The sequence below is a fragment of the Ursus arctos genome, unplaced genomic scaffold (genome assembly GCF_023065955.2).
Source record: "Ursus arctos isolate Adak ecotype North America unplaced genomic scaffold, UrsArc2.0 scaffold_6, whole genome shotgun sequence".
Classification (NCBI taxonomy): Eukaryota; Metazoa; Chordata; class Mammalia; order Carnivora; family Ursidae; genus Ursus; species Ursus arctos.
The window spans coordinates 83,643,508-83,660,348 of NW_026623078.1; the positions used below are offsets into that span (position 1 = coordinate 83,643,508).

A 16,841-nucleotide genomic window follows, 5' to 3' on the forward strand; every position below is an offset into this window, starting at 1 on the left:
AGTCTGGAGAGTACACATCTCCTTCCCACTGACTATGGGATTAGGTAAGTGGTTCCAAGGGACTCCACTACAAAGTGAGGCTTTAAATGCCCTACACAAAACAGAGAAACAGAATAATGGATTTCAAACCTGAATGAAAGTTCCCATTGGTGGTGCGATGGTCTACTCTACAGACCTCGCTCTTCCCTCAGGCCTTGATGGTCTTATCATCTTGCAGCAATAACGCAAGGCTGATACCGAGTAGCCAACAGAACATACCCTTTGTAACCTAATCTCATGTAAGTTTTGACATGATTATTTCAAATCTCACATCCAATCAACTACACTTCACGTGTGTTCAAATCAGAGTCTGTTCACTGACTCAAACATCGAGCACCGAGCACTAAAGACACAAGAATGACAAGATATGGTCTTCCTTCACAGAAACCTTATAATCGTTGCCAAAACAAATATTAAAACAGACATATAGGGGCACCTGGGGGGCTCAGTTGGGGCGCCTGGGGGGCTCAGTCATTCAGCGTCTGCCTTCGGCTCAGGGCGTGATCCCAGGGTCCTGGGATCCAGTCCCGTATCAGGCTCCCTGCTCCACTGGGAGCCTGCTTCTTCCTCTCCCACTCCCCCTGCTTGTGTTCCCTCTCTCGTTGGCTGTCTCTCTCTCTCTATCAAATAAATAAATAAAATTTAAAAAAAAACAGACATATATCAGAGAATGTGTGCCTCAAATACGAAGTGAAAAGCTCAGTTTCATGCTAAGTTGCTGACTGGTGATACATACCATGTTTTCAACTCGGAGTTCAAATGGCATTGGGTTGTATACCATCAGCTGAACTTCACACACGTCTCCTTGAACCCACTGGAAATCTAGAAATGCACACACAAAAGCATCGACGTATTAGTTAGTGTTTTTGCATATTTCACATGGTTTCAGATGACTCCTCTGGCAATTCATTTTTCCAGTGAAACAGTGGGCATTATGATCATCTTTAGATGAAAATCCAAAGCCAGTGTAACTGTAGCCTTCTCAATAACAAAGTAAGTCATCACTGCCACTTAGATGCCTTGTAATGGATGTTTCTTGCCAACTTTAGCGGGCTGAATTCATGCTGGTATGTCAAATGCAACTTTACAAAACTGACATCAACCCAGACAGCACCGTTCCTGGTACAGACCCGTAAGTCACACAGACCTTCACTGGTCCAGAGGCTGGTACTTTAGGAAGACAATGCTGCGGTCAACTTCAAGGGGCATACAGAATGACTCTCCTGTCCCCTCCCTGAGAATGTGAGAGAAGATGGTGGCATCTCCTCCCGGGTCACTCCCAAGTCACCTGCAGTCCAACACCTATCGGAGGCATTATTCTGAGATGAACCCCAAGACCCCTGGCCCTCCTACAGATGCCCTGTGTAATCCTCTCCCCACATGTGAATATGGTGATCAGGTTATGTTCTATAACAAAAGTGAGGGGATTTTGCATAAAGGTCCCCAGTCACCTGGCTTTGAGTTAATCAATAGGAGATTGTTGCGGGGCGGGGGGGACTCATCTAATCAGGTGGGCCCTTAAAAGGGGCCACACTCCTCCTCAGTGAAGATTCAAAGCGTGAGTGGGTGTATGGAGGAGGCCATAGTGGCAAGGATCGGAGAGGGTCTCCATGAGCTGGGAGGGTCCTGGCTGACAGTCAGCAAGAGAGCAGGGGCCTCAGGCATAGAACCACAGGAAGTGAATGAAGAACAACTTGAGGGAACCTGACCCAGATCCTTCCCTAGTCAAGCCTCCAGATGAGGACACGGCCCCAGCTGACCCTGGATTTCAGCCTGTGAGACCCTGAGCAGCTAACACATGCTGGACTCCTGACCCAAAGAAACAGTGAGAAAATAAGCCTGTGTTGTTTTAAGCTGCGAAGCTTGTAGTAATTTGTTACAAAGCAAGAGAAAACTAAAGCAGTGCCCACCTCCATTTCCACGGCCCTTAAAGACACCCTGTTAGGCAAATCACAAGGAATTTCAAAATCAATTAACATGTGTTGGGCACTTTCGAGAAGTTTATCTCATTACTCTTCATCACCACCTCGAGAGACAGGTATCGTAATCCCCACTGCTACAGGGTGCACACTCAAGGTCCAAACGAGTTAATACATGTGCCTGGCAATCACAGAGCTAGTAAGTGGGGCCACAGGGACTCACACCCAGGACTGTGAACTCAAGAGAGGTATCTGGAACGGACACTGGTGTCAGAAGGGTTTTTCGGCGTAGATACAGAGTAGTAATCAGTAGATTCTGATAAGGATTCTTCAGTTTTCATAAAGACACCACCGCACACACTTTGCACCAGGCCGCCTGCACACAGACCTAGACTGGCTATGCCACACCTGTCACATGCGGCCCACAGCTGGCATCCTCACACCGCCTGAAATAAGGGAACAGCCCAGCAGGTGAGCTCATTTTAAAAGTGCCTGCACAACCATGTGCTCGCTGGAGCCTGCTGTCAATGCAGTGACGTGGACAGCAGAGCAAGGACATCCCCGTTCACAAAGAACAGGCGCTGACAGGCTGAACGGCCCGCCCTCCTGTGGCCTTGACCAACGAGGCAGCTGACAGCCAGATTTGTGGCTGCCAGGCTCCAAGGCCTGTGCTCCCCTTCCCGAGCTGCTCTGCTACTGCTGGCTCCAGAAACCCAGGCCTCCCCCTCCTGCCCCGCACCTCCTTACAGAGCTTCCGGGACCCTCAGGCAGGAGAAACCCCCAGGGCAGGCTCACAGACCATTCTCTAGAGCACAAGGTGCATCTGCCTGGCCCTTCAGCAGCATCCCTGAGCCCACACTGTCTCCAGCAGCAGCCCCCAGCCCCTTCGAACAACCAAAGCAAACATCACTTGTTTTAACAGGCGGCTCTGCCTGGCAGCTAAGGAACTATTTGTTTTCTCTGTCATGGTCAAAAAAGTCATTATTTAAAAAACCATTTTCCTGGGGTTCTGAAAGGACCCATTTATACTTGCATGGTCCTACTCTACTGAAGGTAAATCTAAGAAAAAACACTGATTACAGCACTGATCACCTGATTATTTTTGTCTGAAAGAAGACCCTCTCCTCTCCAAGCCTCAGTGTGTCAGAGCACACGGTGGAGGCCCTTCCTTGAGATTCTATCCCAGAAACCAGAAAGGAACAGCAGTGGGTGACTGTTCAACACCTGCCCAGCATCGGGCCCTCCCCACTCAGAGCCACACCATACTCTTTCTACAACATCGGAGGGACCTGCCCGGTTGGAAGCACCCCTTACTTCTCGCTGCATCCCAGCACCTAGGACAGTGCACACAACTGCTCTTCAGAACCTTCTCTCCACAGCTGCCAGGTCCTCTAGGAATAGTACCTCACCTGACCCTCAGAAGAACTCTCTGAGTTAGTGTCTCTTGTCCTCTCCTCCATGGACAAGCAGGATCTTGTCTGAGACGGCAAGTGGGAGGCTGCAGGGCCAGGCTGTAGCCCACAGCCTGTGCAGGCCACCTCGACCTCGACACTAACCTCGACCTCGGCACTGAGCCTGGCCATGCCACAAAGTCCTAGCACAAATGACAGGAAACCCTTCGGCCCCGTGCCCGAGCTCAGGGCCTGCACCACGCTCACCTCCGCGCAGAGCTGAACTGGGGCACTGGCAGCACGGAGCAGGAAGACGGGTAAATTACTGCAAGTTAGAGTGCAGACGGTCTCAAAAACTGCCCCCAGGGGTTTCTTTCAAACACTGCATGCCCCCTGCTGCGATGATAACTCCCCCAGTTACACACAAAGACTCATTTATCGAGATTGGAATTTTAGGTTAAAGATACGTGATTCTGCAAACCTCTAGGCAGGTCTTTGCTGATGAGATGCTGCGGAAAACATATTAGAAGCCACAGAATATAAATTACATTTTCCTACCCGTGGGTATTCAACAAATAACATGCATTTCGGCTGAGGCTTCTGTTATATTTCAGAAAAAATCTTGCATCACCCACTGCATTTATCCTCAGCCCAGGCGAGCAGGCGCTTCTCCCCGCGATGAGGAGCCACATGACAAAGAAAGAAACCCCTGAGCTTTGAGTCATAACCTCGTAACCTCCTCGGCTGGAGACTGAGCCCTGCACTTACTAGCTGTCTGACCTCGGACAGGTCATTTATATTCGCTCAGTCTTCATTTTCTCCTTTGTCAACTGGGGACATAATGCCCGGAGGATCGCACAGTTATGCAAACCACTGGATCCTGTTTGTCTAAGCCCTCCCCAACAAGTGTAGGGTGTTACTTTATAAAAAGAAGCCTCAACAATTTAAGATTGGAGAGGAAAAAACAAAGAAGCAGGACTGGCTCTAGTGGGGATTGGGGGGGGGTTGGAGCTGCAGCCACAGGCCCAGGCTTGGGGGGGGCGGTTAATTCTCTGCTGTCACAGGCTCCAAAGTCTTCATAATTTCTGAAAAGGGGCCCCACAAATCATGTAGCTGGTCCTGAGAAGGAGTCTCATACCTCCAGTCTCCCAAATAACTTCCGGAAGTTTCTCTAAACAAAACGGGTGAAAGTTTCCTAAAAATGTTCTTTAGGGGAGAAAGCTTATGACCAACCCCAATGAGACAGAAAGAGTAGCCAGAAACTCCCAGACGGCCCAAAGGAGATAAGCTTCAACTTGATGTTGAGTCTAGGTCTGCCCAGACAGGGATTTGCCCACCATCAAAAGCCAATAAGACAGAGATTGGAACAGGACCCGAGTCTTCCACCCCCAAAGAGGTCAAAGGAGGGTTCCCACAGGAAGACAGGCCCCGCCCGCGGGTACGTCCACAGCAGTGGATCTAGGAGCCCCCTGGCCCTTCCCGGTCTACCACAATGCCCACCCAGCTTCCCTGTTTCCAGTCCTCTCAAGCTTATCCTCCAAGCAGGGGCCCCCAGGGCAAAAGGATGAGCATCTCAAAATCAACAGACTGAAACCAGAATGTCAAAGACAAACTTGCACCACAAACGCCTGCCTGGGCGGGCCTCTCTCCCCGAACAACCAGGAGACACTTGCACTAGCTGGTCCCTCATTCACATTAATGAACATTTAGTGGCCATTACTGGCACCTTACCAGATGCTGGCCGCTGCTCGACCACAGAGATGGAGCCACTGCCACGACCACCCCAGCCAAGGCTGCCACCACCAACGCAAGCAGAGCCACATCGCGTGGCACCGCCACCACCACCACCACCGGGGGGCCTCCAGGAGCAGAATGGCTCTGCCTTCCTGCACCTTCTCCCCACACGAGGACCTCCATGGCCGACCCAACAGCATCTGGGGGGCAGGGAGTCGGGGAAATGTAGTCTTCAGGCTATTAGCTCAAGCAGCACGGTGAGAACAGCGGGCAGGGTCAGAGGACCAAGCGGCAGTATCTGGCCGCCGGTAAACATCTGTGTGGACTGGTTTTTGTACCCCTTACAACACCTGGCCCACAGCAGGGGGAATTCATGCCTGTGTGACAGAAGCAAGAGCACGCGGGCAAAATCGTTTCCCAGAACACAAATGGAAAACATTCCAACATTGTCAGAGAAAGCTCAACTCTCATCATTTAAAATATATTAAATACATTTAAAGTCAAGGAAAGGCAAGGGTTCCACACCGCAGAAGAGGGTATTTTTCTCCACTTCAGCCCATCTTTATTTAATGGCACTAATTAGAACTAGCCATGATTTTATTTATGGGTCCACTTACTTGTACTTACTACTGCTTGAAAGTACTACTGAATACTTCCCTCCAATTTCTACCTACACCTCATGACAGCAGGGACCATGACTGCCTTGTGACCATTAGAACCACGGGGACACACGGATGCCACGTGCCCAGCACAAAGGAGAAACTCGAGGAGAGTTTACTGCTGGATCAAAGACTGAGCCAATGGAGACACACACAGACGTGCACACATGCACAGATACGCATGCACATACGGACACGCACAGATACGCACGCGTGCGCACACACACAGAGACACGTGTACGCGTGGATTCTACAGTATAGTATGCTACACGCTTGGGGCTCCTAATTTCAGAAACGTAACAGAATTTACAATCCGATGCTATTTTTCAAGGACATGTTCCCGTATTTCTTCCTCTATTATCTTCTTGGTTTAAACAATGAGCAGCCGGAGGCCCCCAAGCCATACCTTGCTTCTCGAGAGACAACATCACCATCAAGGGAGGCTCAGGTCACCTTCCCAAGTTGGAGGTGTCCCTGCTCCAGCCGGGCCAGTGCTTACTGCTCGTCCAAGCTCAGCAGGTAAGCCAGCAGGTCCTGCGAGGGACAGCTCTACAGTTTTAGACAATTTGACCTACGTCTCATCTTGACATCCCACTTAGCATGTGCTTCTGCCCTGCCTGCTGCCTACATGGATCCGACAACCGGCACAGGGCAGGGACTGTGTGCTGGGTTTCACTCAGGCCCCTGCCACATGTGCTCTGCACACCGGAGAAAACCATACTTCCTCTGAGAACACTGGGTGAACTAAATGAGCTGAACTGTGACACCGTCGGATACGGCACAGTGTGAATAAAGAAATGCTTGCCATTACAAGTGAGCACTCCTACCCCAGTCATGCCCTCTGTCCTAGGAACAACCTCCTCTCTAAGGAAACACTTTGTTTTTAAGGTGTTCAGATAACATACTAATTGTAAATAAGGTTTATTATGAGACGCTTCCAGATGCTAAGGATTCTAGTACTGGTATTAATGTAGGAACTCTTTGCTGAGACCACATGACATGCATAACTCTCACGCTGTCCGTCTGGACCTGAGCCGCATGGTGCCGGTCAACAAGCACAAAATGCGTCATGAGCCAAGGCCTGCTCTGAGTTCTTCAGCAAGTCATTTGAACTCCCTGAATCTCAGTTTCCTTATCTGTAAAATGGGGTTCATAATATCTGCCCCTTCCTTCCCGCATCCGAGCAACACCCTTCTAGCAGCTGTCGGTACGGCAGCGAGCAAATGGAGGGAGGGGAAACAGAAACAGATGAATGCGAGTATAAGTACTACGGAGAGAACCGGACCCCGAAGGCAGAGTGCTGGGAGGAGCATCCTCTCTGGGGATGGCACGGGGATGAGCCCGGGCAGAGGGCACAGCCAGCGCCAGGACCCTTCTGTTACAAGAACAGCAAGGAGCCGCGCAGCTGGGTCTGAGGAGCAGGGGTAGGTAAGAGAAGCAGGAGGAGAACAGAGAGGCAGGCAGAGTGCTGCACGGCAGGCCAGGCCACTAGGGCCGCGGTCCCCGCTGTGGGGTGGGCGGTACCGCCGGTGCAGAAGGCACCTATATCCTGGGAAGAAGGGCCTCCTGAGGTCAGGCTGCCTTTTTGCTACATTCAGGATGCGGTGATTACAAGTGGAAATAAAACAGGAGAAGAAAGCACTGCACTTCAAAAGCAGAGAGCAAAAGCTTCTCTGGTCTCGGCAAGTACCCACCAGGGATGGGCCTCTCAACCCTTTCGCTTCGACACTGCGACACTAGGCTCATGTCTGGCAGTGATCAGCACCATTACCCAAAATGTCAGGGGCCCAAGGAAGGGGGAGCTGGCAAAAAATGAGGCTCGCTGCTGGGCCAGGCTTCAGGAAGGACAGAGAGGGTGGCGCATGAGCCCTGGGTCTGCTGCCAGGGAGGAGGGGAGCAGGCAGGGCTGGGACCCAGTGGGGAGCCTGGCACACAGAAAAGCGCATTAGAGACTCAAGAATGCGTGCTGGCTCCTGCTCTACACCGAAACACGGCTCCACCTGTCCCTGCTGAGCCGCCAGACCCCTCAGAACTGGCATCCTCAGCCCCCAGGCAAGCAAGGCCAGGGCTGAAGGGCTTAACAGAGAACGTCATGCTCTGTCCCTATCGCCCAGGCAGGTCTGAGCGCAAGTCACCCTCCAATCTCAGATGACCCGGAAGTCACTTTGGGCTCTGATGATCCCTCTCCTGTTATCTGCTTCAGTCCTGATAACAGTCCTCATAACAGGTCTTCCAGTTTCTAGAACTTCCACAAAACTCACCTTTAACGAAACTGATTTTAAAAAATCAGATCTAGGGCCAGAGTTCTGACAATGGCAGCAGACCGCATAAACTGAGACGGAGCCTATGCACACGCATGAGGGAAGCGGAATCTAGAAAAGCCGCTGGAGGCCATGCGGCAGGGCACGGCCAGAAAGCCAGGAGCAGCGCGCCTACCTATTTTCTTGTTCCGCTCTTCTCCACGGTTGTGCGCAATAATTGGTGAGTAGATGAACGGGCTCTTGGTCGACACGTTCGGACCCAGCAAGCTTTTCATTTTCCGTGGCCGGAGGCTGGCAGGAAGGTTCAACAGCTTCACACGCCTAGTGTTTCAAACGGGACAAAAATACTTCAACCGCCTTGTTAGCTCGGTTTCAACGTAAATACCACCAAAAATATGTGTCAGAAAAACAGTACACCCCAGAGCAGAGGTTAAAGCACTCCGGCTCGGCAGGACAGAGCAGAAGATTACCGCACATGGTCACTGAGGACCATCCTGGGCAGCAGCCGCTCCCTCCGCCGGCTCCAGCAGCCGCGAGGACCAGGCCGAAATCCGCACCGCTCTGCTTGCCAGCTATACGCCAGGGACGAGTGCCTTGCCTTCTTCCACACTCGGGATCCTTCTCTACAGTCCTCCCTCACACACTACTGCGAGGGTTCGTGTCAGGGCTCGAGACCTACCACTCAGTGAGGCCGGGTCTCTTCTCCCGCTGCCTGCCTCCCTTCTGGCGGGCGCGCCCCCAGCACACAGGAGAGCAGGGGACTGCAAGGGTCAAGCAGGTAACAGCACCATGCGCTTCACTGAAGAGCAAGGCTGACCCCCGTCAGCACCGCCTGCACCTTACGCTGCTCTCCCAGCCGTACATGTGAACTCACCGCCACTCACGCTCGATCGGCTGGCTCCTGTTCATTCGGGATTTACCCATCTGTGCGGCCTGAGCATTCCCGGGCCCCTGCTCACCACCTCGTATGTGTCATCTCAGTGAAACATCCCAACCACCCTCCTAGCCTGGCTTCTATTACTAATGCCTCCACATCATCAATCAGGAAACTGACCCCACAGAGACCATAATTGCCCAAGTCGCACGGCTGGAAGCTGGTGACAGCAGGAGACACCACGCTCTTAAACCTGTGACCCCCTCCCATGACCAGCTAGGCCAAAGGGGTTAGGATCTGGAATGTTCCGAGGTGGGGACACGGGATGGTCCGGCGGTGACCCTGCCAGCACTCCTGCCCTGTGTGTCTGTAGCTTCCTCGCAGGAAGGTGAGGCCAGTGGGTTGTGAAGGAGTCATGCGTGTCCCCCTGGAACTGAGCCCTTTGTTTGCTTTTCATTTCATTTTCCTTTCAGCTCCTTTAGGATGCCTTTTTTCACTTTTTTTTTTAAAGATTTTTTTTTTTTAAATAATCTTACACCCAATGTGGGGCTCAAACTCACAGCCTCCAGATCAAGAGTCACTGCTCTGCCAACTGAGCCAGCCAGGTGCCCCTTTTCATATATCTTTGATCCATTCATCTGTTGGTGGGCATTGGGTTGTTTCCATGTCTTGGTCATCGTGAATGATGCTGTGATAAATATGGGGGTGCAGACATCTCCTCGAGACCCAGTTTTCTTTCCCTTTGGATACATACCATGAAGTAGGATTGCTGGATCATGGGACAGGTCTATTATTAATGTTCTGAGGAAACTCCACAGTGGTCGGACTGCTCTGACTCCCACCTGCACTGCACGAGGTCCCCTTCCTCCTCCCCCCGTCTTCCTGATGACACCACTGTAACAGGTGCGAGGTGGTACCCATCATGGTTTCTACGTGCACCTCCCTGATGGTGAGCGAAACTCAGTGTCTGTATGGTACCTACACACAACGGGATGTTACGCAGCCATGAGACAAAGCCCTTTGAAGCAGTGAGCCAGCCTCCAGCTCTCTCTCCTCCACTCTGGAGGAATCCCAGAGGCCAGATTTGGCAAGTGGGGCAGAGACGGATACAGACTCTGGAACACTGAGTAGCCCAGGAGTCACCTGCCCTGGAAAACTGCCCGACTTGCACTGAGTTTCATGTGAGTGAGACATAAACCCTCGTTGTAAGGATTAATCTTTCTCAGACTTCGGGGTTAGTATTCCTGCCACAGCACAGGCTAACCTATATTGGCCAACAAAGACCCCCTTAGAGTCCACAAATCACTGCTTTCTCAGCTGGAAGGGATCTCCGATACCTGGTGCAATCCTGTCCTATGCATATATACCCCTATGGCACTCAGCAATCACTCACAACTCCCGACATCCCCTCCTGGGACCGTCACTGATGGCCACACACATGACTCCTGTGCATTTCCCACAATGACCCAAGGGAGCAGACGGTGCTTACAAACCAAAGTCCTCAGAGCCAAGGACCATGTCTTGTGCGTCTGCCCTGACCCCCTTGGCTTTGCACGCACCGTTCTACACCATTCTACTGCACTTTACTCAAACAGGATCAGCATCACGTAACATTTCTTACCTGTTTCAGTTGAGCTGTGAGCTCTCCAGGGCAGGGGCACCCGGGTACCCACTGCCTGGTACGATACTTCAGCAGGTAGCTCAGGAAATACTGAATGAATAAACTCCCCAAAATGGAATTTTTTATTTCTATTTTTTTAAAGATTTTATTTATTTATTTGAGAGAAAGAGAGGAAGAGACAGTACAAGCAGGGTGAGTGGGAGAGAGGGAAGCAGACTCCCCCCTGAGCAGGGAGCCCGACCTGGGGCTCAATCCCAGGACCCTGGGATCCTGACCCAAGCCAAAGGCGGACACTTAACCGACTGAGCCACCCAGGTGCCCCCCCCCCGAATTTTTTTAAAAGATTTATTCATTTACTTGAAAGAGAGCACACTCCAGCGGGGGGAGGAGCAAAGGGAGAGAGAATCCCAGACTCCCTGCTGAGCACGGAGCCTGATGCGGGGCTCAATCTTACAACCCTGAGATCACAACCCTGAGCCAAAATCAAGAGCCAGACGCTCAACCAACTGAGCCACTCAGGCACCTCCAGAAGTTGAATTTCTAGCTCAGCTTCCAAATCATTCAAAATCATAAACTCAAGCCTAAGCATTACTAACAGCTGCAAACCCTAGCCGTTTGCAAGCATGCAAAAAATCCCTGTGCACTGTGCTGGGACCAAGATGAGCGAACGGTAAAGCCGGCCGAGACGGCATGCCTGGTGTGGGCCTCAGGTGTACACACACCCAGCCCAGAGGCATTCCCTGCGGGTAATTCTCAGTCTGCCCGAGAAGTGCGCACACCCTGACTACCATCTGAAGGACCTACCTGCTACACAACTAGCACAGACTAGTTCATCGCCCTGCACCTCAACCTTCCCACCTATAAAACAGGAAAAACACCAGCTACCCGGTAACGCCGTGGGGGAAGAGGACACCTCCTTCCCCTAGTTCCATGCTGCCGTGAGAAGGGACGTCCTCAGAGGAATAGTCCTGACCTCTCTGTGCGCCCCCTCACTCCTCCTAAGGGCGGGGGCCAACGTGGATGGACAACCAGGGTGTGCAATGCTCAACCCCTTCTCTTGAGGCCCACCTGCCCACAGGGGGCACATTCTGCCATGCCGTCCACGCGGACAGAAAGGGTCTGGCCCTCCAAAAGAGGCACAGAGTCACCCAGCTCTGCTAGACACTGGGGTAACATCATCTGGCCAACCTAAGCCATGCTGTTCACCGGCTCTTCCATCTGTCTGAGACAGGCCTTTGTTCCTATCGATTCCAAACTCAGGCAAAGAAGGAGGAGCATCTGACGCGGTACGTTCGACCTGTAGCAGGCTACTCTGCAGACAAGCAAGCCAATACACGTACAGCACCTGTAACGGCGCCTCACACAGAGCAGGCTGCAGAAGGCTTTCTCTTCCCCTCCTTAAAACCACACTTGTCTACAAACAGACAGCAAAGCCCCTGGTGCCAAGACTCCAGCTCTGGACTGGAGAAAAGAAACTGAGTTTTGGTCCCAACCCTGCTTCGAGCAGGCTGCTGAGCCCTGGACCAGGCACAGCCTATCTGAGTCTTAGAGTTCATTCATGTGTAAAGTGAGTCTGTTTTCTTGCAACACAAATAGGTTTCTGTGATATGCCACCATCACCACCTAAAAATGAGATGTCATCTGTGATTCTACGAGACTCATCTATACCAGCGCAGAAATCCCAGATCACATAAAAGGCTTTTAAAACACGCAAAGGAATTCTAAGGACATGGTCAGCCAGAAAAGTAACCTAACAGTGGCCACAAGGTTCACGCATGACTCGAAACTTAGCATCAAGTATCTTTTTATAAGATGTATCCTGTGGAAAATCACTCAAGGCATTTGACCTACAGGACACACCGCTCCTTTAGCATGAATCCCTGCAGAACCAGTAACGCTACAATTAGTCTATGAAGCTGCCAACAGGAAAGCAGAGATCCAGGGGTCAAGTTTCCAAAACAGGGCTTGTATGTAGAGATTCCATTCGGAAATGGATGCCGTGCCAAAGCTCGGCTGTGCTCGGCTCGCTGTGGCTGACGGGGCACACACTGGCGACAGGAGTGTCGGGAAAGCGGCTTACCTTCTCTCATTGGTTTTGGACCCACCTACCTTCTTCACGGCAGAAACAGATTCTAAGAACCTACTGGGCATCTCTGCACAGATGGGCCATACATGCCCCACACCTGGCCGGGCACGACCGACGTGGCTGGAAAGGGCACACACACCACCAGGTCAGTGACGTGTGAGTGCCCCGCTCTCACTCCTGACTGGACTACACGCTTCTCACGATCTCCACGAAGCTCTAGTGTGAGCTCCATCGGGAGGTTATGGGCGTGGCAATCACACGAGTGTGAGGGAAGATTCTGGACAACACTGCACCTGATGAGGTCATGGGAGCCCCACCTGGACTGGGATGTGGGAGGCTGTCTGTCCTGTCTCATCAACCAAGAAAACTGCCCTATCATGGCCTTCTAAGCCCTGTTTTGAATAAATACCTGTAATCTGCTTCAGATAATATAATTAACTTAAAAGTTTAAGTTTTAGGGGTGCTTCTCTGGCTCAGTCAGTAGAGCGTGCGACCCCTGATCTCAGAGTTGTGAGTTTGAGCCCCATGTTGTGTGTAGAGATTACTTAAAAATAAAATCTTTGGGGTACCTGGGTGGCTCAGTCGGTTGAGCATCCAGGTCTTGCTTTCCGCTCAGGTCATGGTCTCAGGGCCCTGCTTCCGGCTCTGTGCTCAGCAGTGGGGCTACTTGAGGGTTTTCTCTTTCCCTCTCCCCTTGCCCCTCGTCCTGCTCATGCACATGCACATTCTCTCGCTCTCACTCAAAATAAATAAATAAATATTTAAAATAAAATAAAATCCTTAACCAAAAACAAAAAAAAGTTTAAGTTTGAAAAGCACCAAAGCCACTCAAAAACTACTCAAAGGTCATTCTGACTGAAGGGTTTGATAACTTATCAATTAAAATACCCTCATTAACTCTAGAGCTCTTTGCCAGACTGAAGGAGCTGAATGTTAGCTCATCAAACCAGCACCAGCCAACCCCCTCCAGGCCGCCTCCAGGCCACCCCCCCCCCGAAAGCCCCACTGGTTCACTGTAAATGGCATCTAAGCTTTACTACCATTTCGTCTTTAATAATTCACAACTTGCTCTGTGTGAATAGTCTACGTGACTATTACTTGCTTTTGTGTACATTATCATTTTATGGAGAGTTCTAGAAGGAATAAAATAAGATGGCTTCTAGTTTTAACGGGACTTCCCAGCGCTCGCTCTGGCCAGTGGGAACTGGGTAGGGGTTTGGCAGCCTCCTGCTTGACCATTTGATGTAAGTCTGCCTCTTGCTTGACCAGGACCGAAGCCCCAGTGTCAGGCATTCAATAAATATTGGATTACTTGAATTTTAGAACAGAATTACAGCAGGGATATATTTTGGCCCCTTTTTTCTGGTTAAATTGCATCGTGATTACTTTAAACCGGTTCTGGGTGAGCCCAGGTCATGCTCCCATGCCTACAGAGCAGGTAGGTGTCTTTCTGTAAGCTGATGAGATGGTTTTACTTTTCAAAACTAGGAAAGTCCTCAAGAGGAGCAATGGTCCCAGTCATCGCTTCTAAAGCCACAGCCGTACCCAGGAGGCATCGCCAGCATCGAAGTAGCTTGTGTCTGACAATTCTCCCCATCTCATTCTGTGACACTTATCAGAAGCTTGGTCTTCAAATGTACATATTGCTGAGCTCTTCCCTGCAATGCCTGGTGGGAATTTTTCTTAATCGAACTGACAAAGTCCATGTTTTCAGGCACAAGTCCTTGGAACACTGTCCTAGTCCACAGCACTGCATCGGCCCTCTCCAGAGAGAAATGAGGAAGGCTGATTCTGTAGGAGGGTGGCGGGGTCCCTAAGCACAGCACACAGACTCGGCAAGCACCTGCCGCGCTCCGCGTACCGAGCAGCAGTCACGTGGGTCTGCCAGCCTTTGTCGGCACCCCAAAACACCCACCATCTCTGACTGCTGCTTCACACGACAGTGCAGCTCTGAGTTCTCTGCTGCCTAACTCCCATCAAGAGCTTACTCCTGAGAAATCACACTCATGCCTGATGTACACGCAGACCACCCACAACGTGAGACAGTCCCCGCTGTACGGCTGGGACAATCCGGGCCATTAGAGTGCTTGTCGTGGTCAGCCTGGGCTGTTATGACAGAACACCAAAGATGGGGGCCTTGAACAGCAAACATTTCCTTCTCGAAGCTCCAGAGGCTGGAAGTCCAAGATCGGGGTGCCAGCACACTTGGGTCCTTGGTGAGGGCCCTCCTCCTCGTTCACAGGCAGTGCCTTCGCACTGTGACCTCATGTGGAGGACAGAAAGAGCTCTGGCCCCTTCATCCGCAGCCAAATCGCAGCCGGGACAATTTGCAATGTATCCAGAATCTGTCCTTATTTCTATCTGGGTGGCTTTAGGAAAAGGCCCTATGGAGGAGTCAATCCTTGAACTAAATCTTGAAAGATGACTAAGTAACAACAGGCAGAGTCGGGGCAGCAGAGACATTTCAAGCAGACGATGAGGCCAGAGCAAAGGAATAAAACCTCGTCTCACACTGGGACTCTAGGTGCTTCTGCAAGGTGTGTGGGGATGGTAGGACCAAAGGCACAGGAGCTCACATTAAATCTGGAGACAGAGCAGGCACAGGCAGCTCTTTAAGCCACACAAGGCGAGCACATGAGATACACTGACTTTCCAAATCTTCCAAAGGCATTTCCTTCCACTTTGCCAGGGGTGCTAATGCTACCGTGGTAAAGAACCCATCCACTGGACTTCCTACACCTGATCACATGTTTTTAATGAGATCAGGTATGAGTGATGCAATCAGTGAGTCACTGGGACAATGAGGGCTTATTCCTGTAGCCGAAAGTCTCCAAGAATCATTAAGAACATGTTTACACATGGTGGGTAGTAAAGAGCCCAGTTTTTCTTAAATAGTCCACGACCACACCAGGCACAGGAAATAGCACCAGGACTCCGGCAAGGCTCACCTCGCTGTTCAGAGGTGGCTCTCCAATACAGGCCACACAGAACCTGACAGTGAAAGAGACACATTGCCAAAAAAACGGTCGCCACAAATTTAATAGTATTTGCCGAAATACTAGACTATCACACTTCTACCCAATCTGGCGTGATGTTTGTAGGCAGCGAAGGGATTAAAATGTTTACATCACAGTATTCTTTTCAATCGATGCACTGTTTGAAAATTTAGGTATACGGGGGCTCCTGGGTGGCTCAGTAGGTTAAGCCTCTGACTCTTGATTTCAGCTCAGGTCATGATCTCAGGATGGGATTGAGCTCCATGTCGGGCTCTGGGCTGGACATGGAATCTCCTTGGGATTTTCTCTCTCCCTCTGCTCCTCCCCACTCCACTTGCACACTATGTGCTCTCTCGCTCGCTCTCTCTCTAAAAAAATTTAAAAAAATAATGATGATGATGATGATGAAAATGTAGGTATAAAATGTCTCCAAGGCGAAAACGGAGATTTACTGAGTGCTTACTATGCACCGGCCACCGTGTTCCATGCTTTTATATGCATCGGCTCAGCTAAAACAAAACCAGTAGCCCCATGAGGAGCAATTTTAAGTCCATTTTAAATATTAGAAAACTGGAATTAAGACGGCAGAGGAGTAGGGGACCCCTTTTTCAGCCGGTCCCCCGAGTCGAGCTGGATAGGTACCAGACCAGCCTAAACAACCACGGAACCAACCCGAGACGCAGGAAGATGCATTTGGATCTCTACAAATGAACATCTCCAGCGCTGAGTATTGAGGTACGAAGCGGGGAGCCATGAAACCGTGCACAGATATCGGAAGATAAACGGAAGGGGGAGGGAGCCGCCGCGTTCGGGCGCCGGGAAGCGGTAGCCACTTGCACAGGGGAGCGGGCGGGGCTCGCGGACGGCACCCACAAAACAGCAGACTGAGACCGTGAGCCGGGTGCGCGCGCCACCAGGCATCTCGCGGAACACCGGAATCCCGGTGCGCTCACTGGATCCAGACTGAGACCGGGAGATCCGGGAGCGGGCGCGGGGCGGCTGGTGGCTGGCGGCGTTAGAAACACAAAGGACAGAGACGCGCTGGCCCTGGAAGTGAGGGCTGGGACGCCGGGTGTGGGGCGCACATCCCGGGACGCTGCAGGGTTGAGCAGCACCAACAGTAACGGAGTTAAAGTGGCCAGAACATCAGTGGAGAACGGGCCGCAATCCCTCTGTTCTGAGACAGAGGCTGAAATTCGGCCGCTGCTGCTCTCTCAGAAGAGGCACAGCAAACCACCAGGGAAAGCCGCCAGAGAACAAA

At 51.4% G+C, this 16,841-nt stretch overlaps 1 protein-coding gene across 10 annotated transcripts in view; it reads right to left on the minus strand.

Annotated features, from left to right (window-relative positions):
* Positions 1-16,841, minus strand: part of TRAPPC9 (trafficking protein particle complex subunit 9) — a 593,937-nt gene that overhangs the window by 441,362 nt on the left and 135,734 nt on the right. For all 10 annotated transcript variants that reach the window (XM_057307937.1, XM_048212431.2, XM_057307936.1 and 7 more), the window contains 2 exons: positions 8,179-8,324; positions 776-861 (listed from right to left, as the gene is read on the minus strand). In XM_057307937.1, coding sequence (XP_057163920.1) covers positions 776-861; positions 8,179-8,324 — 232 coding nt within the window. The remainder of the gene's footprint in view (positions 1-775; positions 862-8,178; positions 8,325-16,841) is intronic.